This window comes from Corella eumyota, chromosome 4 (assembly GCF_963082875.1).
Source record: "Corella eumyota chromosome 4, kaCorEumy4.1, whole genome shotgun sequence".
In the NCBI taxonomy this organism is placed as follows: domain Eukaryota; kingdom Metazoa; phylum Chordata; class Ascidiacea; order Phlebobranchia; family Corellidae; genus Corella; species Corella eumyota.
In genome coordinates, this window is record NC_137493.1 from 10,626,881 (window position 1) to 10,650,095 (window position 23,215).

Genomic DNA, 23,215 nt, shown 5'->3' on the forward strand with positions numbered 1-23,215 from the left:
TGTTTTATCCTTTCCAACAATTTCCGTTTAATACTTTCCAACAGTTTCTGTTCCATCATTTCCAACAATTTCCGTTTAATACTTTCCAACAGTTTCTGTTCCATCATTTCCAACAATTTCCGTTTAATACTTTCCAACAGTTTTCGTTCTATCCTTTCCAACAGTTTCTGTTCCATTATTTTCAACAGTTTCTGTTTAATACTTTCCAACAGTTTCCGTTTCATCCTTTCCAACAGTTTATGTTCTATTCTTTTTAACAGCTACCATTCCTCTTCTTTCCAACAGTTTCAGTGTTATTTAAAATTATTCCAACAGTTTCCTTATCCAATAAAAATCCGTTTTACAAAAATCCGTTCCAACAATTTCCGCTCCATAAGTTTTCATTCTATTTAATTCCGTTTCATTTGTTTCCGTTTCATTTGTTTCTTTTCCATTTGCTTCCTTTCCATTTGTTTCCTTTCTATTTGTTTCGTTTCTATTTGTTTCCTTTCCATTTGTTTCGTTTCCATTTGTTTCCTTTCCATTTATATCCGTTCCAACAATTTCTTTCCAATAGATTCGGCGTCCCCAAATTTTCGGCTTTAGATTTTATAAATTTATATCCTTTTTTTGTAACTTTTTTGCCAGTTGAAGTTGATTTTTCACTAATATCGACCAATTTTGGACGATATTTTTGATATTTATCAACAACATCTTGAGCATCGTAGCAGTTATTTAAATTGATTATATCACTTTTTTTAAAACTTCTGTAACAAAGTTGAGTAAAATTAATAAATACATACTAATATTAATAAATACTTATATTAAAATTACAGTAGTAATTTATTTTTATTTTACTTGTGCTAATGTCATATCATATCGCGTTCAGTTTATATATTACTCATGTTCATGTATATAAAATATTGTGGTTAATTATATCCACCTAATTTTCTAGCCTGTCTTTTTCATTTGTTTTTATTTTTAAAGAGATGGTGTAGTCGCAGGTTTTTTCGATATTTTAGAATTTTTCCAACTTGCACGAGGATACCATTATTTTTAAAATTGGTCAAGTAGTTTTCGAGATATCGGGATTTGAATTTAAATATTGTAAATAGGGAAAATCCTTTTGTTTAAGTTACCTTATTTATTTGTTTAAGTTACGTTATATATAGGGACGCTAGAAACTGTTGGAAAGAAACAGATGGAAAGGAAACAAATGGAAAGGAAACAAATGGAACCAAAACAAATGGAACGGAAACAAATGGAACCGAATTAAATGGAAAGGAAACAAATGGAACTGAAACAAATAAAACTAAAATAGTTGGAACAGAAACAATTGGAACGGATACAAATGGAACGGATTTTAATGAAGCGGATTTCTTTGACGGATAACTTTTTGGCGGAAAAAAAATTAACGGAAACAAATGGAAAAAAACTAACAAACCGGAAACAAATGAAACGGATCTTAATTAAGCGAAGTTTTTCGACAAATAGTAGTTTAACAGAAAAAAAGAAAGCAAAAGGTAAAAAGCTTATGAAACGGATCTCAATTAACCAAAACAATTACAAATTAAGCTATAATTCTTATTACTTTAAATTATACCCCACTTTCCCTAATTTTATAATAAACTTTTTCTATTATCGTACTTGTCTGCTAAACAACTTAACTGAAATTTCTTTGGTTATTTATATTCAATTTAAATTCGCTTCATTTGTTTTCATTCTTTATTTAATTAACTTTCTTAAAATCATTTAGTTGTTTTTACTTTTTAAAAAATACGCTTTAAATTAATTATTCGTTTAAAATCCGCTTTCATAAAATTATTTCCATTTGTTTCCACTTTTTTAAAGTCTGCCTTAAAAATGATCCGTCAAAATCCGCTTTTTAAAAATCCGTTTTATTTGTTTCTACTTTTTAAAAGTCCGCCTTAAAAATTGATCCGTCAAAATCCGTTTTTTTTAAATCCGTTTCATTTGTTTTCACTTTTTAAAAGTCCGCCTTAAAAATTGATCCGTCAAAATCCGCTTTTTTGAAATCCGTTCCATTTGTTTCCGTTTCATTTGTTTCCGTTCCATTTGTTTCGTTTTCATTTGTTTTGCTTCCATTTGTTTCGTTTTCCATTTGTTTCATTTTATAAAACTACTAAAATAAATTATTTTTGTTTCTTTATTATATAAAAATGCTTGTTTGTTCATTAAAAATTAAAGATCATTTATAAACATTTAAAATTCGGTTTAGTATATTGTAAAATCAATGAAAGAGAAAGCGTTAAAAATTAAAATTTTTATTTGCTTATTACAAATAAACTTTTTGTTATTTATAAAAAATTAAGAATTAAAATTAATATAATGCTTTATGTAGCAAAATTAATATTTAACTTACGACAAAAACAATTTCATAGTTTTTGCACTACCTGGCTTGTGGCTTAAACTTTTTCCTTTATATTTTACATCTGTTGGGAATCTTACACAAACCATTCGTTTTTATATGCAATCACTTAGCATTGTTAAGGTTTTTTTACATTGATGTTTGAAATTACCAAACTGAAGCAAAGTTGTGCTTACAGGATTTTACCAATAAGTATATAATGTCAAGATTTTTTTACATTGATGTTTAAAAATAGCAAACCAATGCATAGGTGTGCTTACATGATTCCTTACTTAGTATATTAAGTCTCAGGCAAACAAACAATTAACTTTATCGAGAAAGTATTAAAAATTAACAACAATTCTGGAAAGCATTTCCAATTTAAAACTAAATAAAACAACTATAAGTTTAAGAGTTGCATAAGTGTACAACTAAACAAAAAGTTTTCGCTAATTCGAGTTAAGAAAACTAGTTACTCTTTATTATTCAAATCAAATTTCCATGACTAAAGCAAAATTTAAAAACCAAAACAAAAATTGGTGCTACATTATTAATGTCTATTCAATACAGATTACTTAGAAATGTGTTATGTTGGGTAAAAACTTAAGAATTAGATTTATTTTTCTCCTCCCCAGGGATTATGACCAGGTCTTATTATTGGGTCTTCACCATTTGGAGGAATTTCCTGGAAACTATTACAATGTGGTTCCTTGCAACAAAAGAAACAAGTTCGATGCTAAAACATTTATAAAAAAACATAAAATAATAAAATGAAACTTTAAAAGTGTCTGCTTTAAATTTTATAATTAACGTTCTTACTTACAGCTTGGAAGTATTCTTTTAGCTTAAAGATAGTACTACCTGATAGTTTAAGTATTCTTTTAGCTTAAAAATAGTACTACCTGATAGTTTAACATGAAATATAATTACCTCTTTGTCAATAAAAGATTGTCCATAACAGGAATCTTAGTTACTGGCCATATTACTCTTACAAGCTTTGGTTTGTTTGCACGATCTATAACTTGATTATTCATGTTAAGTCCATTTATATGAAAAACCAATTTATATTTTCCATTAACTTTAAATGCAATTTTACACTCAGTTGGACACCATTAGCCGCCTTTGTGCGTTTCTTTTTTGTATCGCCTTATCGCCTGGTCATTTAAGTTTTTCCTTTTTTCCAACGTTCTTAGCAAGTCACGTGATTTTTTTTTTCGTGTGGTAACTTGGAATGATTTCGGAATTATATTTTAGTACGTCATATATTTTAGAATACGATTCGCCCTGTTCTAACAATTCATAAATGGTCTTTAGTTAGTTTTTGTTAAAAGTAATATCGATTTGTAAGTGTTAAGCCAGTATTGTTTTTGTTAATTGTTTTTCTTGTGTACCGAATTTGAATACATTGTAGAGTATTTCAATTGTTGTTTCAGTCGAGTTAGAGAGTTGCAAATTTTGGGCCCATTATCGGCATTATTTTTATATTAACTGGGATCAATCTGTGATCAAGGGGCGTATTTTATTCTTCGATCAACCTATTGTTGTTCACGTGGGGTAAGGTTAGATAAACCCTACATTTCGATTTATGAATTGTATGACATTTTGGTCATAGCAGTATAGTTAGTTAGATTTGTCAGTTTGTAGATTGTTTGACATAAGATCAAGTTTGGATCTATAAATTGGGATAAATAATTTTAAAAGAATTTATTGGATTTACAAGTAAAAAATGAGTTTGGAACCAAGTACCAGCGGTCAAGCTTCGACATCGAAGCCCGTCGAAGAACCGAGTGTCGATCCAAAGTCTGCCCGGAAAATTGATTTGGCAAGTTTTACCCGAATTGAGAACCAGCTTCTCAAAGAAATAAATGCACAGAAGGAGGCGAAGCTGGTCACTGGATGCAAAGCAGTTTTCGACACCGCCTACGATAAATGTTTACCGGCGTGCCACGAATTTTTGGCTGTTCAAGCAGAAGATGAAAAGCCAAAGGCACAGGCTAAAATTGATGAAGTTAAAAGTCGATATATGGCAATGAACGAAAGATATCAACATTTTCTTTTGTTATGTGTTACCTTTTCTCCATCAATGTTACCTTTTCTCCATCAATATTCAGTATCTGGGTCTCGCCATTCCGGATCTGTTTGCTCGCAAAGAAGCAGAGATAGCGTCGAAGCGCTCAAGGTTCAAGCCGAACAAATACAAAAGGAAGCTGAATTGAGTTTACGTCAGCTTGAAACACAAAAGCAACAAGAAGAGGAAGATTCAGAGGAAGAAGTCCGCGAAGCTGAAGCCAAAGCTCGTGAAGCAGAAGCTAAGGCTCGCAGGAAAAGGCGCACTGCGGCCTTCAAAAGCATGGATGCGAAAATTGAGCTGGAAAAGGAGGTTTTCAGGGCTCAGTCCAAAGTTCTTGAAGCCGAAGCCGAATTAGCGGGCAGCATATTTGGATCCGACGAAATGGAGGAAAGGCCATCTATTTCGCTTCGACAATTTGCTCCACCAGCTGCCTTGGAAATTGACGAAGTAATTAACACTTTAACTCTATTGCTCAAACGGAGTGACCCGAAACCTGCTTTAGTTTCACAAACGGGGCCGGCATATGAGTCATTGCCAATTGTAAAAGATGTCCAACAAAGTGCCACCCGTAGCCAATATATGCCAAGCTACCTTGCGCAAGATGCCACGTTGCCAAGAATTACGATAGACAAGTTTGATGGCGACATTCTGGAGTATGATTCTTTCATCAAGCAGTTTGATGAATTTATTGGTAGTAAAATATCGGATGACGGCGCAAAATTACAGTTTTTGTTGAAATACTGCACTGGCGAGGCTTTTGAGGCAATTAAAGGTTGCAAAGTTATACGTAACCGAACGGAGGCCTACAAAGAGGCGAGGTCGAGACTTGATGAAAAGTTTCGCGCCAGTGATTTAATCATGGAGGCGGCAATGGAAACCATACTAATTGGGCCTCCTATATCTGAGTCAGACTCCAACGCTTGGAATAAATTGGCAGACAACATATATTACTGCAGCTGTACTTTGAATGCGGGAGGCTATGAGTCCGAATTAAACAGCCGTGAAACGATAAGCAAAGTTTATCGACGATTACCCGAACACGTGCGGCGTGATTTTATTAAAATCTCAAAAGATAAAGAACGAACTGGTGGAAAAACAACCTTCGATGATTTATTGCAGTTTGCAAAGGGATTTGGCCCGGTCATCAAGGCATTACTACCAGCGCATTCATTTTGAGCAATGTGATAAGAAATGTTCTGACATGAAAGGGAGGCGATTTCAATCGAAATCAAATCGGCCTGCCAGCAAAAGTTTTAATGTTAAGGAGAAAAGTACGGCGGCATTATCGATTGTATGCTGTCCTTTGTGTAAGAAAGAACACCAGCTGTGGCGCTGCTAAATCTTCAAAACGAAAACGACCATCGATCGATACGATTTCGTGAAAAATAAAAGGTTGTGTTTCAATTGCTTAAAAGCAGGCCACATAAATAACAATTGTCCTACAACAATGGCCTGCAAGACATGTAGCAAAAGACACCACACTTTGCTACATTATAACAAACCACAACTGCAGGAAAACCCAAGCGCACCTACAAATAACGGGAACACTTATGAAAGAGCTGTCACCGCTTGCGGCACACAAAAACGAAAAAATGTTAAACGGTTTAAGGTGCTTCCAGTAAAAGTTTGGGGCAGCGACCCAAACAAAGCCGTCCAGACTTACGCATTTTTGGACGATGGTTCCGATACCAGTATGTGTACCGGAAAGTTAGCCTGTCAATTGGGGCTTAAGAAAGTCGAGCGTCATATATAGCTATTTACAGCAAATTCATTGACTGAGTATGATACTATTGTCAAAGGTATGCATATTCAAGGTATTAACGAGCCTGAATCGTTTAATGTAAGCGAACTTATTGTTTTAAACGACTTAGTTGATGTAAGCGAGAGCATACCCACTGAAGATGTAGCAAACCGCTATGCGCATCTTAGAGATCTAAAGTTTCCGAAACTTAAGAACGCGAAAATTGAATTACTTCTGGGTAACAATGTGCATGAAGCCTTTAGATTGAAGGAGAAACGTGTGGGTGAACCTGGTCAGCCATTCGGCTTGCATACAGCGCTTGGCTGGACATTATTTGGTTCAGACTACTCAATAAGGTCAGATAACAACGCACGAAAAATTAATTTTCTACACAGCTTAGATGACATTGACGCTTCTTGTAAGTTATTGGTTAATGCATTTAATCAAGACTTTAAGGATTTAAACGACGTTCAACGCAATAAGGCATCCATAGAGGACAAAAGGGCTTTAGGAATATTGGAATCGACCGTTGCAAAGGTTGACAGTCATTACCAGATGGGATTACCGTGGAAGGACGATTTTGCAAGACCGTCATACAATCGGAAAATGGCTGAACGTAGGCTTCAGCACTTAAAGAAGAAATTACTGGCTAACCCTGAACTTTTTTCCAGGTATAGGGATAAGGTTACTGAATATGTAAATAGTCGCCATGCCACAATGATTCTAGATGGTGAATTTAGGAATTTAAGTAGCTTTAAAAATTATTAACCTCATCATTTTACAGGGCCTAAATTTCATATTGTTTTTGATTGTGCTGCTAAACATTTAGGCCTATCTCTTAACGACTATTTGTTACAGGGGCCTGATTTAACTAATAACCTGGTTGGCGTGCTTTTGCGCTTTCGCCAGGAAAAAATCGCTTTAGTAGCGGATATAAAGGGTATGTTTCATCAGGTGTTTGTTGATCCCAATGATCGGGATGCCTTCAGGTTCTTGTGGTGGCCAGAAAACGACCTGTCGCGAACTCCAGTTGATTACCGCATGAACGTTTACATTTTTGGAGCGACGTCATCGCCGAGTTGCGCTGCATTCGCATTACGTAAGACAGCCGACGACAACCTGACCGGTGCAAACAAACAAACCCTGAGTACCGTAAGGCAAAAATTTTATGTTGATGATATGCTAAAATCGTGTAGTAGTGTAAATAAAGCCTTGCATTTGTTACATGATATTCAACCGCTTCTTAAAAACGGCGGCTACCATTTAACTAAGTTTATTAGTAACGACAAAACTATACTTGCGTCTGTTCCTTCTGCAGAGTTGGCATCGTCAACGTTAAATTTTGATTTATATGAGTTGCCAACTGAACGTGCGTTAGGTGTTTATTGGGACACCGCCCTTGATTGTTTTAAGGTGAAGGTAAACGTTCAATTAAAACCTTCCACTAGACGTGATATTCTTTCTATGGTATGTCAGGTCTATGACCCACTGGGCTTTGCCTAACCATTCATTTTACCTGCACGTAAATTACTGCAGGAAGCATGCAATTGACAAGTAACGATCTTTTACCCAACAGTCATATCACTAAAGGGGAAGCATGGTTACGTAATCTAACCCTTTTAGAGCGCATTAGCGTTCCTAGATGCCTTAAGTCTTCTTTGAGCATGTTAAAAAGTATTCAGCTGCACACGTTTTGTGATGCAAGCAGTCTAGGCTATGGAACCGTTAGTTATTTTCGTGTTGTTGATTTGCATGATGTGATTTTATGTTCTTTTGTTATGGGCAAGTCCCGTGTTTCACCTTTGAAACCTGTAAGCACGCCGAGACTTGAGCTTACGGCAGCTGTTATTGCCGTAAAACTAAGCACGGTAATTCAGCAAGAGCTTGAGTATAAGCTGGACGACGTTTTCTACTGGACGGATTCAACGACGGTGCTTCAATACATTCTTAATACGTCAACACGATTTCACACTTTCGTTGCCAATAGATTGGAATTTATTCACGGTCTTTCTAAGCCATGTCAATGGAGACACGTTGACACCAAACGTAACCCGGCTGACATAGCATCTCGAGGTCTTATGCCAGACAAAGTAAATAAGGCCGAAATTTGGTTTAATGGCCCGCAGTTTTTGGGTCAAGTTGTTAATGAATGGCCCGCTCGCCCACAAGTTTTACCACCGCTTTCCAACGACGATCCTGAGTTAAAACAAGAACCAGAAAAGTGCAACTTTGCAAAAGAAAGTACCAGCACTGGCATTGGGCGCCTTTTTTCTCGCTATTCATCTTTTTCCCGATTACAACGTTGCGTGGCGTGGCTTCTTCGCTATAAGCAATACCTGAGGTGGAAGGCTGAAACTCGAAATTTAGCAGAGAGTTCAACTTCCGTCAACACCAATTTCCTTAGTTGTTAGGAGATAGATGCTGCCACTACTGCTATTGTATATGCTGTTCAGCACGAAGTTTTTCCTGAGGTTATTAAGTTGCTTTCTAACCATGAGAACTTAATGAGTAAAGGAGAACTTCGCAAGTCAAAGGTTCTCAGTTCATTGCAAAAGTTGTCTCCCATTTTGGTCAACAATGTAATGTATGTTGGAGGAAGATTACAAAAGTCTTTGATTAATAGAAATGCAAAGCATTAGATGATCTTGCCTTCAGACCACCCTGTTACTGCCTTAATTATTTCATCTCATCACATACGCCAAGGTCATTCCGGAACCTTGCATGTGTTAGCCTCTATCCGGGAAAGTTTTTGGATTTTGCGTGGCCAGGCAGCAGTTCGAAAGGTACTACGAAACTGCAGACAATGTAGACGATGGAACGCAAAAATTGGAGAACAAATGGTGGCTGCATTACCCTCATCAAGAGTTACTGCCAACAAGCCACCATTTACATGTGTTGGTGTCGATTATATGGGCCCCATACCTGTCAAGCTAGGACGGAGCCAAGTTAAGCGCTATGCTTGTGTTTTTACCTGTATGACCACCAGAGCAGTTCATATTGAGGTTGCGCAGTCGCTAGAAACAAGTGGCTTCATCGATGCATACAGACGGTTCATTGCAAGAAGGTCAACACCAAAGCAGATATTTAGCGACAATGGCACTAATTTTGTCGGTGCCGAACATGAACTTCGTATGGGTATACGAAAATGGAATAAAAAACAAATGCACGATGTCATGTTGCAAAATGAAATAGATTAGAGATTTAATCCCCCTGCTGCAAGCCATCAAGGCGGAATATGGGAGCGTATAATAAGAACTGTTCGAAAAATTATACGTTCAATCACCGGTGAACGAGTTCTTGACGATTACGGTCTCATGACATTGCTCACTGAAGTAGAAAGGATTTTGAATACCCGACCTTTAACCCCCATTAGTGATGATCCACGAGACTTGGAAACGCTCTCTCCAGTATGATTTTAAAAGCAGCAATCGATATGTCATTGCCCCCTGGAGAATTTATAAAAGCGGATGGGTATAAAAAATCATGGCGCCTGACCCAACTAGCCGTCGATCAATTCTGGACGCGATGGCTAAAAAAATATTTGCCGCTTCTACAATTACGACAAAAATGGCTTCGGCCCGTGAGAAATTTTGCTGTTGGTGACGTAGTGTTGATTGTGGATGACACAACTAAGAGGGGATACTGGCCGAAGGGAATTATAGAACAATGTCAAAGTGACTGTAACGGACTTGTACGACGCGTGCGTGTAAAAACCACCACAACGGTTCTTTGGCGGGACATTCGAAAGCTGTGCCTTCTCGAAGCGCAGCAATGACTTATAACGCGTTTTTTTCTTTCATTCATTATTGCATGTATTGTTATCATTTCACCTCATGTCACTTATGTGAACTTATGAATTTTCTTGCCCTTTGATGTGTCCGTGTATTATTGTAATGTAATGTTTTCTTTTTTGACGTTTTATTCCACGTCATACTGTTTGCTGCATGTTCGCAGTGTATATTGGTTTCGTTTTTTATATAATGTACTTTGTTTATTGTGAAATGACTTCGTATATTTTGTTGTTTACTCGGTCATTTGGGGCCGGAATGTTAAGTCCATTTATATGAAAAACCAATTTATATTTTAAATTAACTTTAAATGCAATTTTACACTTAGTTGGACACCATTAGCCGCCTTTGTGCGTTTCTTTTTTGTATCGCCTTATCGCCTGGTCATTTAAGTTTTTCCTTTTTTCCAACGTTCTTAGGAAGTCACGTGATTTGTGTTTCGCCTTTTCTGTGTTATATTTTTCGTGTGGTAACTTGGAATGATTTCGGAATTATATTTTAGTACGTCATATATTTTAGAATACGATTCGCCCTGTTCTAACAATTCATAAATGGTCTTTAGTTAGTTTTTGTTATTATATCGATTAATATCGATTTGTAAGTGAAAAGTAATATCGATTTGTAAGTGTTAAGCCAGTATTGTTTTTGTTAATTGTTTTTCTTGTGTACCGAATTTGAATACATTGTAGAGTATTTCAATTGTTGTTTCAGTCGAGTTAGAGAGTTGCAATTCTGGACCCATTATCGGCATTATTTTTATATTAACTGGGATCAATCTGTGATCAAGGGGCGTATTTTATTCTCCGATCAACCTATTGTTGTTCACGTGGGGTAAGGTTAGATAAACCCTACAATTTAAATTTACCGTTTATTTCAAACTTGGTTTGACACGACATCTAAAAATTATAAAAAACATTTTTTTACATTTTTTTTACCAGTTTTTAAATTTTATATATATGGTAAATTTTTTTATAGTAACTTAACTTTTAATGGTGTTTATAATTCTTTTAACACTACGCAAATATTATTTTGGTCAACTTAAATCTAAAATTAAAAAATTTAAATTTTACTTGAATTTTACTAAAAAATTTGAATTTTTATGTTTCAATATCCAATTCCACAAAATTTTCATTAATAATCGCTCCTTGTAGCAAAAATTTTGGTCGACTTTTTGGGTTAAGCTTTGCGGTGCTTCACGGGAAACCCATAAAGCATTACTATAACTTACTAACAATATAACAAACATTATAAAAAATCTTAACGTTTAAATCTTTCAAAAACTTTAAAAAAAAACAGTTTTTTATAGTTTGAAATCTTTGATTTATTTAAATGCTATTTTGTGGATTAGAAAGTAAAGTAGGGTAATACTATTTAAAATTATGATCTGGTGTAGTCGATATATCAATAACTTGGGTACGGGTTAAAAAAAGAATTTCGTTTTTTATTAAATATTTAAATCCTTATTTATTTATTTAAAAATTAAACTTTGACTTTTAATACTTTAAATTTTGGAACAAAGTGTATCGTTATTTCAATAACTTAATTACGAGTTAAAAAGTAATATTTAGTTTGTTGGCTTTATTCTTCACATACTGAAAGTTAACCATTATATGAATTGTAACTTTTAGCTTTTTAAGAGTGTAGTTGTTATTTAAAACAACAAAGCTTACACATACCTTGTCGTTTTCTATTAAATTGTCAAATATGTCGTCAATATTTTGTTTTAAAAAGTTTTAAAATTCGAAGACAGTGCGTTTGACTCCGTCGTCAATTCAAATTTGCGTAGCTATTTTTTTCGAATAGATAATACTTTTTAAAAATTGAAAACAAAATATAAGCTAAGTTGCTTCCAAATTTTTTTTCTACAGAAGGATTTTATTAACTTACTGGAAATCCCTTTTCTTAATGTAACACAAAGTTTCTACTTTTTAAAGTGTAAGTTTTTTTTTTAAATAAAGGGTTTTAAAAACAACTATATTTATTTTGCCTTTTTTTACAGATTGGGTAAACTAAAAAATTAGACAAGTATCAAAAAATGAATCACTTAAGCATAATTCGTTTTTTTGCGTTATTTTACGAAACATATTATTTTTCAGTAATAACAGCTCGTGATTTACTTTAAAATTTTTCCACTTTAAATATCATTAAAAACGTGTGTAGTTAGTAATTTGCAAAATTAATCATGTTATAATATAATGTCAAAACTTTTTTCACTTATAAAAAAACGTTTTTATGATTAAAATCATATTTAGACATTAAAAACATATTTTAGATTAAAAACATATAAAATGATAAAGACTTTAATTTCGAAATATGTAATTGTCAGTCAGTGCTTTGTTTAATTGTCTTATAAGATTTAACTTTTGATTTAGAATGACATTTGTTGTCGTCCTTAAAGTTTTGAAATTTAAGTATTTTGTTACGACCAATTTTTAAAATTTTTTAAAAATTAGCCTAATAGGGGGTTGTTGACTTAAATTTAACCAAGTAACTCATTCTTGAAGAAGTGACAATTTGGTCTTCACTAACCACAAAAAAATCGGTGCCAAGTTTTAAATTTTCAGATATACATTTAAACCTATCAAAATTATGTCGAAAACTTTTGACACATCAACCCTATTTCAACAAATATTTTTTTTTGTATTGTAAAAAGTTTTGGTTTTGAAAAAAAGTTTTGGTTTCAGTTAAAATACTAAGCATTGCTTTAATGCGGAAATGGGACTGAATACATTTAATTGCATTAGATTATTTAAATACTTTTATATTGGTTTTAGAACTACTGAATGTTTAAAAGTTGCAATTAATAATTTTATTCGAACGATACTCGAGCAAATTGATTTGTAAGTTCGAATTGCCGAATATTTTTATAGCAATTGAAATTCGACTATTCAAATTTAATTTAAATAAATTTGCTTAAAATTTCGAATTGCCTAAAATTTTTATAGTAGAACTCACCTTTGGCTTTTTCGAATAAATTTGTTCTAAAATTCGAGTAATTTTGTTGCTTTTAGCGTTTGCCTAGGAGATTTTAAATTCGAATAAATTGGTTTGCCATTCGAATTGTCTAATAAATATTTTGTCATTTAGGCTATGTTTTGCTATAATATAATTCTTTTAAAAATTCGTAATGTCAAACAATTTTGTTTGAAATTTTATATAATTTTAATTTCATTTGGCTATTGAAATGTAAAATATTTTTAAATGTTATTTCATAGGTTTAGCAAATTTAGCTTGTTTGATCATTAAAATAAAGTAGTTAAAACTAAACTAGTTAAAACTAAAAATTAAAATAAAGTATTAAAAAAATATCCAACTAATCATAAATGATCTATAATACTTCTGGGGCTGGGTAGATGTATTTAACGTTTAACCAACTCACTTAGATGGTAAGAAGTTCAAACTGTAAAATTTTATTTAAGTTTATCAATTTACAAAAAAGCGGTATTTCAAAAATAAAATTCATAAAAAAGTCATACAACTAACAGAATTTAAAAACAAAATATGTGTTTTAGTTAATGCGATCAAGTAGGTCATATAGTAGGTAGACTTCATGAACAAAATTAACATAATTAAAACATCAGTGTTTGAAATCTTACTTATTTACCTTTTTAATTTTTCCTGCTTCTTAAAGTCAATTTTTCACAACCAGTTGCCCGTGCTTTCTAATTTATCTTCATGATGAGTGTCTTCCTTTTCAGAATCGTCGGTTTCTGTTGAATTAACATCACTGGTTTTGATTTCGCTGAGCATTATGTAACCAGGCAGGAAAAAGGTCATTTTCATGTTAGTAGTATGTCGGTTATCATACAAGTTATCTTTAGTACTATTTGGTAATGTGAGACGCAATCTTTAAATTGGGTGTTTATGCCTGTATGCGTTTTCTAGAATTGTTTGCACGAGAGCATGGACGATTTAATTCTCTATTTGTTTGTTATATAACGGTAATGCCTAAGTAACTTCACATTTATCTGTTAGACCAAATGTCGACGGTAACACTAATATCTTTTGCAGCAGGAATCTTGCATCTTACCTCTCTTTTTTATTACATCATATCGCTCTAACAAATTTGTTGTTAAACTTTTTTTGGTTGGATTGTGAGCACTTAAATCTAATGTGATTATCAGAACTTATAATTCTTAATTTTCAACAACAAAAAAGGGTTGAAGTGAACCAACAGTTAATAAAACAATTTTGTTGTTAATTTTAACTTTTTGAGAATCCGAATTTAAATATTTTTTACCACTGCCAGAAGTAAGAAAACAAGAAATATTAAAATGTGTAGTCATGGCATCGCTTATTGTTTCAATTTTTTTTTAATTTAAAGCACCTCGTTATTTTCGCTGTAACATAAATCTGAATGTTAAAATCACGCAAATAAAAAAAAATTAACACCCAATGACAAAAAGGCATTTGCAAGTTAAAAATGGTTTCCATTTAAACAACTCTTTAACAGTGATTTAAAGCAAGCGTAACGTTTTGTACCGTTTTAAAACGTTTGTTAAAAACGTTCTAGCACGGGTTGCCCAGCGCGCCTTTTGCGGTGCAGACCTGAATTAAATACTTAACTACTTTTTTATGCCTTTTGGGGCAGTGTAATTTGGCCGGTCACGCGGCACTCCTGGCCTGTTTGGTTGTTGCTTGTATTTCGGAAAGTTCTGAATAGAGTGCCTCGTATATACTGACGTGTTTATTTGTATTTCTGATTTGTAGACCTCTTTAGCTTTGTTTTATATCTCAATAATAAATTGTGATAGTTTTTATATATAGTGCACACTACCATATGGAAAGTTACGACTGTTCTTTCGGTAGGCCGTTAATACAGGGTTCTGGACTAAAACTGTACCGAGGCTTGTAAATTTCTAAAATTAACAACATAACCTTAATTTGTTAGAATTTTTCAAATACAGCCTACCTAATTAAAAATACTTTAAAGGTAAAAAATGTCATAATATGGCTTAATATTGCTTTTTATGTTAAGTTTGTTTTCTGCAAAAAAAAAATTAAAAAAAGTACAACAAACGGGTCAGAGTGGACAAAATAAGGTTATTTTCCTATGTCTGCCAGCATATGATCTTACGACGATGACTTCGTGCGTTACGTGACTCGCGAGCGTTGGAACGTTCCCTATTTACAATATTTACATTCAAATCCCGATATCTCAAAAACTACTTGACCAATTTTTTAAATAAAGGTATCCTCGTGCAAGTTGGAAAAATTCCAACATAATTAAAAAAGAAACTCTACGACCGAACCATCTCTTTAAACTTGGTAAAACATAAATACTAATTTTTTAAATCCTTAAAAGTATTTTGCAGAATTATTTTTTTTTAAAACCACAATAATACTATTTAGAAATGTTTTTATTGGTACTTCAACAATATTTACCATTCCACAAAAAATTAAATTATAATTAAAAGTTGACAAAAATTTTTTAGCTATAAGTTATTAAAAACAAGTTTTTAATTTTTTGATTTCATGTCATAAAAACATTTCGAATGGACTTTTATGAATAACGTCACTAAAATATGTAACGTCAGCTATAGAATGTTGCATTTGACGCCACGCAACATTCTAAACCTGACAAAGTAAATTTTAAAATGTAGCCTTATTCTTGTACTAGTAAAATCTAGTTGACAAGAATACTTGTTAAATAGTTTGTTAAAAACTGAATAAACTTATTTGCAACCTAGTTGAATTTAAGAATTGAATGTTACTGTATTTGTTAACATTTTTAAAAAACTTATTGTTTTGTTGCATTTTTTTAATTTTAACTTTGTTGGTAAAAATATCAAAGAAGTTTATTCTTTATGGTTTTATTTACAAAACAACGTATAACAATAATACTAAAACATTTCGTTGCGAAGAGTACGACCGAATTCGTCATAGAAAATTTTGCCTTCATTTGCTGGGTCGCCATCTTTTATCATTTCGCCGACCTCTTCGTCTTTTAATTTCTCTCCCAAAGTTGTCATATAATTTCGTAGTTCTGCTGTTGATACGTACCCCGTCATTGATTTGTCAAAAACCCTTAACAAAACAACAAAAATGTTTGTTTTGTTATATAAAACAACCTTAATTTAATCGGTAAAGTAGTTTTAAATTCGATGATATATTGAACAAGTTTGCTTTTTCGACAATGTTTTACATTGGGCATTGTTGTATGGGGTTCAAAAAATAATCTAATGTTTTTATCTTTAGCGTTATTTGGCTACAGAGAACTTACACTATCTTACTTAAACGCGGCAGTTAATTCGTTTTCCATTTCCTCAGATGATTTCATAATTCGTCTAAACAATTCAAGTACGTCTTTATACTCTGCCTCTCCATTACCTTTCTGATCCAACTCCTAATTTAAAAACATTATTAAATTAAACAGTACATTTTGGAAAAAATAGGCATTGTTTTGTGTTTTTTTGTATATATATTTTTCCTTAATGTGGTAAGGTCAAATGCGCAACTTAAACATAGAGTAACAACTGTTACCCTGACCCAGTCTTGAGTTGTCTGTAGCAATTTGGGATATTATAGATTATTATTGTCCGATAACTATGCTCTGATTAAGTGCTGGCTTAGCAGTAGTTTATACCGTTTATAGCTTCTAACTTAAGGGCGTTAAAGCATTAGAGCAGTGGAGATTGAACCCACGACCTTATATGGTCTAGCAAGTGATCTTACCACTACACTACGCTGCCGGTTTGTAGTACTATATATTAAATTTTTATGCGGTAGCTTTTTACTTTTGTTTAAAACCAACTTGGTTAAAAACATTCAATGACTAGATTTTAATAACCTAAACGTAACTGTCTTAAATGTTTTTTTTATAATTTTTAAAAAACATAAAACATGTTTAGATATTTAGAAAACTTATATTAAAAAAAACACATTTGTTTTGATAATAATCGTCAAACAACCTTCTTGTAATCTTCAATCTCTGTCTCAGTTGGTGCTTGACCGGCCGCTCTTAACACTCCAGCTACGTCATCAATGCTGACGTAATCAGTTCCTTCTGTATTAAACTTTTGGAAAGACTCCCTGAGAAGTGTTTCATCTTTTTCCGTAAATCTTTCTTCCATTTTTCCGATTCAGTTTTTTGCTATTATCAGAAAAACACATTTAAAATCTACTGTTTGGCATTAATATTTTTTAAATTTAGCGAGCTAACAAAAACCTCAAAATTATTCTTAACTTGCAATATCTTAAATGTATAACTTATATAATATGCGGTTAATTAACATGTCAATCTACAGTTTTATCTAATAAACCAACTCTACAGTTATTTTCATAGTTATGACATTCAAAAACAACTTGTGGCTAAAGTTCTATCAAAAGTTTTTTTTTACTTACAAACACAAGTTTAACAATAATACCAGTTACCTGAGTCTACACCTTCTGTGGAGGTATCGTATTTCAGCAACACAGTACGATCTAGCTATGACGTTTATGTTAAAAAAGAAATATTTTTATAATGAGTTGTATTGGAATTTCTTTAAGTCCACAACTTACGGTCTGTAGATAACCCAGAACAAGTATATTATATTAAATAGCAATAACTTTTGTATAAACATAGAACTAATTTTTTTTATATTTCGTATGTATTTGTCAACGTACATTTGAAAATTGTACGGAGAAGTTGTGATAAATAACTGACGGTTAGTTTGTGGGCAGGTGAGTTGTAATTATACAACTATATGTTAGGAGTAGATTAAGGAATTTTTCCATTTAAGCATTTTTAGTAAAATATATGTTTATTGCAGTATTTTATAAATAAAATTAACTTTGTAAATTTTAAGTCCAATCCCGAGTATGGATAATCTTTTAATTTTGTGCAATCTCCTATGTTTTAGCGTTATAATTGTTAGGCACGTATTATTTTTTCGTTACTATTATCCTTTTTTTTGTAAAATACCTTAAAGAGAAGGTTAAAAAGAAAAATTGTAAGACTAATTATGTTACGATTTAGGATATAATTTTTTAGGTTAAATAATAAGTTAATTTAAACTATTTATAACTTAAATACTTTGTAAAAAAAGCAATGTATATGTAAGTTTAAGGTGTTGTGATGTATTTCAGTGCTTAGTAATCAACATTTCTTAAATACAGCTTAGTTGAATTTTAGTAAAACAAATGGTTGGGATACTCGTCAAGTGATTTGTAAAGTTGGTTTGCAGTTAAAACAAAAGACGGAATTTTCCTTACATAACTTTATTAACAAAACATTGCTAATAAGAATATTAAGAAATCAAATGCATAAAGTATTACCATATGTATAAAAACCCAAAAAATATTATATAGGTAATATATTAAATAACAGGTGTGTTATCGTGAATAAGGCTATAACTAAATTCAGTGTAATGGATTTTGCCTTCATTTGCTGTGTCGGCATCTTTTATCATTTCGTCGACCTCTTCGTCTGTTAATTTCTCCCCCAACGTTGTCATATATTTACGAAGTTCCGCTGCTGTGATGTAGCCCAACATTGATTTGTCAAACACCCTTAATACAAGAATAAAGGCGTTTTTTTGTTTAATACTACAATTTTTTCGTTTTTAATTGGTTGAAAACATTTTTGTATAGTATGCAAGCAATGTGTTGCGATTGCGTTTGTTGTAGCTCTTGGAAAAATTAGGTAAAATTCTTAAACAAATTTCCATTTTTTTGTAGAGTTATTAAGTATTAAACTTACTGACAAAAAATTATTATACTTAAACGCGTCAGTTAATTCGTCATCCATTTCCAAAGTGGTTTTCATAATTCGTTCATACAGTTCAAGAACGTCTTTATACTTTGCCTCTCCATTACCTTTTGAGTCCAATTCCTAAGTTATAACCGTTATTAGATCAAAAGATATTTCAAAATCCATTACCTTTTGAGTCCAATTCCTAAGTTATAACCGTTATTAGATCAAAAGATATTTCAAAATCCATTAATAGCATGAGATTGCAGTTAAAGCCTTAAATATTGCATGTTTATGTGATAGCTTTCTAGTTTCAATTAAATCTAATTAGAACATTAGATAGCAAGAGTGACATAAACATAAATGTGTTGGGTGTTAACTTATGTTTTATATATAGGTTATAAAAATCAAGATGTTACTATGTTTAGCAAAAATTATTTTAAAAAACGTTTTTGATTTGACATAAAACAACCTTTTTATAATCTTCAACTTCTGTCTCAGTTGGTGCTTGACCGGCCGCCCTTAACACTCCAGCTACGTCATCGATGCTGACGTACTCACTTCCTTCTGTGTCAAATCTTTTGAAACAATCCTTAAACTGAAGTTCCTGTTCTTGTGTTAACTTTTCCCCCATTTTCAATTAAATAATTACAATCCAAAATTTGCAAGCTGTTTAAAACCTCAAAATTTTGCTTATTATGTTTTTATTTTAATGTGACCTAAGCATTATGGAATTAAGCAACATGGACAATTTTACCTATTAAATTAACACTACAAGTACTGTTTAAGTTGTTAGATAAAATAGTTTAAAAAGTAGCCTACTGTTAATTACCTGTGTCTATTGTTTTACCATACGTTCTTTTCTGACTAGAGGCGAACACAAGCCTAACAATAAGACTAGTTATTTGAGCCTACACTTTCTGTTGAAGCATCGTATTTCAGTAAACACAGTACAATCTAGCTATAACTTTTTATAAAAAAATCGAATATTGTTGTAATGAATTTTATTAAGAACTGTTACATCTCTATAATTAAAAATTTAAGTACGGTTAAATAACCAAAACCAATAACATTTGTAAAAACATAAATTAAAATGTTGTTCCTTATACTTGGCAAGTGTCAACCACGAATTTTCTTCACTTTGATTTTCTTTTCCGTGAATATTCGTAAAAGATACGAAGTTTCGCTATTAGAGTAAAACGTTGAAGGAATAATGACATAGTGGACAGGTAGAAGCGAGGTTTGAATTGAAATTTGTCGTTGTTGTTTGTAAATTTTCGAAGATTTAACGGAGTTGTCGCGATTTCGCAAATAGCAAACGGGTAGTTTTCGGGCAGGTGTGTTGTTCACCTAAATTACCAAAAAAAATTATAACGCAACTACAATTATATGTTTTCCAAATATAATGGTGTCTTTACAGCTAACGTATAAGCAAAATGTAGGTATTTAAGGTAATTCTATAAATCAAACCAACTTTATAAATCTTAAGTCTAAGCCCAAAAGTTGGTAGTTCACTAAATTTATCTAATCTCCTATGCTCTTGCATTAAACCTATCTGGATTGAGCACTTTCCCATTTCATTGTTGTTATCTACTTTTGGGTGAAATTCATCTTTAAACAAAGACAATTACTTAATAACGTTATTGACTTTGTATGGTTGCAAAGTCTTATTTGTTTAATTGTATCACTAGCTGTTTCGCAGAAGAAAGTAATATACAAGTAAAATAAACTGTACCTGGATTTGGTAAATGTAGATAAAACTGCGGATTAGTGGCGTATTTATAAATGTCATTTGTTGAGCCTCCTGCGTTTACCCCACTTTTCCAACTAGCATTAATTGTTGATAAATACCATCTAAGTTTAATTCCAATAGTACCAATTACAATATTATTACATTTAGTTTCTTTGCTTTAATATTGCACACCTGATACTCATATAACAACGGTTGTATTAGTTAAAACATAAAAAGGGCACGATAAACATGTATTTGTGTTTCAAACACAGTATCTAAAAATATATAGGGGCTAACTATGGCGAAGAATAATACGCAATTAATTTATCGCTTAATAAGCGGCTAGTTAGATCATAGGTTCTGGAAGCGTTGTTAGACGTTTATCGCGATTTTATATGCAATGACTAGTATCATCTTGTTGGGACTCGTAGGGGTAATTTTCAACTTAAGATTTCTATTGGTATTTGGTATTGTTTTTACCAGTAACAAAACGAATTAAAAAATAAATATCTATTGGCTAATTTTGCCTTTTATTAAATAATATTCCATCTTCGTTAAAGTAAGGGAAAAGAGTACATATTAAAATATGATAAAAATGTTGACAAAAATCCTGGTAAGACATCCACCATTCCCCGCCATTCTTAATTTTCCTCAGTGGCGGCTCGTGTATGGGGCTAATGGGGCTAAAACCACCAACTTTTTTTAATGGTTTTATGTTTTAATTTACATATATATTTTTTAATTAATATTTATTTTTTTAAATAATATTTATTTTTTTGCACTGTTTTTCGCTAAAATTATTTAAAATATTAAAAAATAGCGCCTATTTTGGCCACAAAATACGCAAAAATTTTCGAAAAACGTAGCGTAAACATGTGAGGGCTAAACCAAAATTAGCCCCACGGGCTGCCAAATACAAAATATCATCACGCCGTTTTTGCTGTCAAAATTCCGAAATTTGGAAAAAAGTTGAGAACTTTGATCGAAATGTGGGCTAAGACCACCATAGAGTTGCCAAATATTTTGGCAATTTCAAACGTTGTATATTAACAAATTTTATCGTTTTTGTTTAACTATTAAACAAAAATAAAATAAAATAGGTGTGAAGTGGGTATTTTATTCTTGTTTAAGGAAGTTTTAAGGCCTTAAATAATATTTTTAGGTTAAAAAAATAGAAATACTAATCGTTCGATCGAGTATATTCTCACATTATGTTTATGATGAAAAGGTCGCTCTTAAGCCTCGCTAAAGCTAAAACAGCAAGTTTAAATCAGTTTTTGCATTCTTTTTAAAGAATTGTATGTTAATTAATGCTTTTAATTTCGATGAAGGCAAGTTTTTAAAGATAATCATAATGGATTTACTGCCTGACAAGAAGACTCAAGAGCAGGTTGCCCGTTTGCCTGCCTGTCAAAAGAGCATAAATAAAGTTTGCCAATGAAAAAGAAAACATGCAATGTACATAGTTTACTAGTGACTGTAAATATTCAGTCATAGATTAGGATGACAGATAACTGTTGAAACTCACAATAAAAAAGTTGAAAGAAAAAGGGCACATTCTAAGTAACTTTATCAAACCGCTGACATTTTGTGATGTGTATATTTTGATATGTAAGAAGTTAATTAAACAGCAAACTTTTGTAATCAAAAAATATTTTGGTTATTTGCAGCTAAAAGCTTAGTTCGACATCATTTTACAAGAGCATTTTGTAACTGCAACAGTCATTAAGTGCACTTCTCTGTCTGTCGGTTTACTATTAAAACTGTGTTGGTTGAATACACTAACAAAAGTAAGGTTGATTTTATTGCAGCTCAACCAGATAAATCGACTAATATTAATACAATTTGCAATTCTTTTTAGATTTATCGTAAATGGTTATTCTGTTAAACAGTTTTTGTTATATCACAAGGCCAATGATCTTACATGATAAAACATGTGCAATGGGTGAAAAGAGGAAGAATGACTAGGAAAAAGAGGAAGGAGAGGGGGTGGTGGAGATTTAAGTATACTTTTTTTTTATATTTAAAGTCTCTTTCTTACTTTATTAATAATGTCGGATCGACTTGCTATTTCAGCGAAAGCTGATAAAAAATAATAATCTCCGATATTACCCTGAATTACATCATGTTTAGACGTTCCACTTACAACCAAACTTGGTCTTCGAGAAAAGACCTGCATAGAAGGCGATTTTAAACCGTTTTATCGTGACTGAAATGTTTAAATTTAATTTAACTACTATCTTGAACAGGTTTTATAATGCCTTTCGATAACAAAATATTTTTTTAGATGTGATACAGTTTTTTACAACTATAATCAATTTGCTAAACTTAGCTCTTTTTCAATAAATGAATCCATTTTCTTTAGATTTAACTAAAGCATTACTGTCTGGTGGAAATTTAGGATCAATAAAAATGTAATTTGGCACAATCTTTTGACGGTCGTCGATATATTGCTTCATTTGTTCATAATTCTGTTTTATTAACAATGTTACTCATACCGAATATGTAATATACAACAGTTTACTTTGTTGGAAAAAATAAATCTCTGTTTTGTATGTTTTAAATTTGAGGTTTTTAAATTTTGTATTTTTAATTAAACAATATGCTAAAACTTACCGTTTTCAGACCCAGCAAAAAATTATTTTCCGACAGTGGTCGTGCAAGGTTTTAGTAGTTAGTAATTTGCCCTTCAACGGTAGTTTAGTTAACTGATAATTTAAATTCTCACTTTTGAGTGTCTATTATTTCCCAGTACTTTAATACCTTACTTTAATTTAACACAGGAATAATAAGTGTGCGTTGTTCGTTTTGAAAAATTATAATATTTCATTGTAAGGCGATACATATTTACGAAAAATTCAT

The 23,215-nt window shown here is 32.1% G+C and overlaps 5 protein-coding genes across 7 annotated transcripts; 2 read left to right on the top strand and 3 right to left on the bottom strand.

The window, feature by feature from the left end:
* Positions 1 to 5,865: 5,865 nt before the first annotated feature.
* On the top strand, positions 5,866 to 8,570 carry LOC145750811 (uncharacterized). The gene is made up of 4 exons (XM_082566887.1): positions 5,866 to 6,109; positions 6,218 to 6,855; positions 7,018 to 7,258; positions 7,696 to 8,570. Exons 1-4 carry the CDS (start codon positions 5,866 to 5,868, stop codon positions 8,568 to 8,570), a joined length of 1,998 nt encoding a protein of 665 aa, XP_082423013.1.
* A 228-nt stretch (positions 8,571 to 8,798) lies between these two features.
* On the top strand, positions 8,799 to 9,356 carry LOC145750812 (uncharacterized). The gene has a single exon (XM_082566888.1). The coding sequence runs from the start codon at positions 8,799 to 8,801 to the stop codon at positions 9,354 to 9,356; it is 558 nt and encodes a 185-aa protein (XP_082423014.1).
* Positions 9,357 to 15,374: 6,018 nt separating this feature from the next.
* On the bottom strand, positions 15,375 to 17,203 carry LOC145751046 (neo-calmodulin-like). The gene is made up of 3 exons (XM_082567119.1): positions 16,859 to 17,203; positions 16,181 to 16,293; positions 15,375 to 15,974 (listed from the first exon to the last, which is right to left on the bottom strand). Exons 1-3 carry the CDS (start codon positions 17,018 to 17,020, stop codon positions 15,791 to 15,793), a joined length of 459 nt encoding a protein of 152 aa, XP_082423245.1. The 5' UTR covers positions 17,021 to 17,203; the 3' UTR covers positions 15,375 to 15,790.
* A 911-nt stretch (positions 17,204 to 18,114) lies between these two features.
* Positions 18,115 to 19,465, bottom strand: LOC145750377 (neo-calmodulin-like). The gene is made up of 3 exons (XM_082566399.1): positions 19,094 to 19,465; positions 18,650 to 18,762; positions 18,115 to 18,440 (listed from the first exon to the last, which is right to left on the bottom strand). Exons 1-3 carry the CDS (start codon positions 19,253 to 19,255, stop codon positions 18,248 to 18,250), a joined length of 468 nt encoding a protein of 155 aa, XP_082422525.1. The 5' UTR covers positions 19,256 to 19,465; the 3' UTR covers positions 18,115 to 18,247.
* Positions 19,466 to 19,626: 161 nt separating this feature from the next.
* LOC145750205 (calpain-1 catalytic subunit-like) lies at positions 19,627 to 23,139 on the bottom strand. Of its 3 annotated transcripts, none has more exons than XM_082566181.1 (3): positions 22,970 to 23,139; positions 20,096 to 22,824; positions 19,627 to 19,971 (listed from the first exon to the last, which is right to left on the bottom strand). In XM_082566181.1, the coding sequence occupies exons 2-3, from the start codon at positions 20,195 to 20,197 to the stop codon at positions 19,741 to 19,743; spliced, it is 333 nt and encodes a 110-aa protein (XP_082422307.1). In that variant the 5' UTR covers positions 20,198 to 22,824; positions 22,970 to 23,139; the 3' UTR covers positions 19,627 to 19,740. The 3 variants fall into 3 exon arrangements, with proteins under 3 accessions (XP_082422307.1, XP_082422308.1, XP_082422306.1); XM_082566182.1 differs by having other exon boundaries at positions 20,096 to 20,232; positions 20,357 to 23,139; XM_082566180.1 differs by having other exon boundaries at positions 20,096 to 23,139.
* Positions 23,140 to 23,215: the final 76 nt, after the last annotated feature.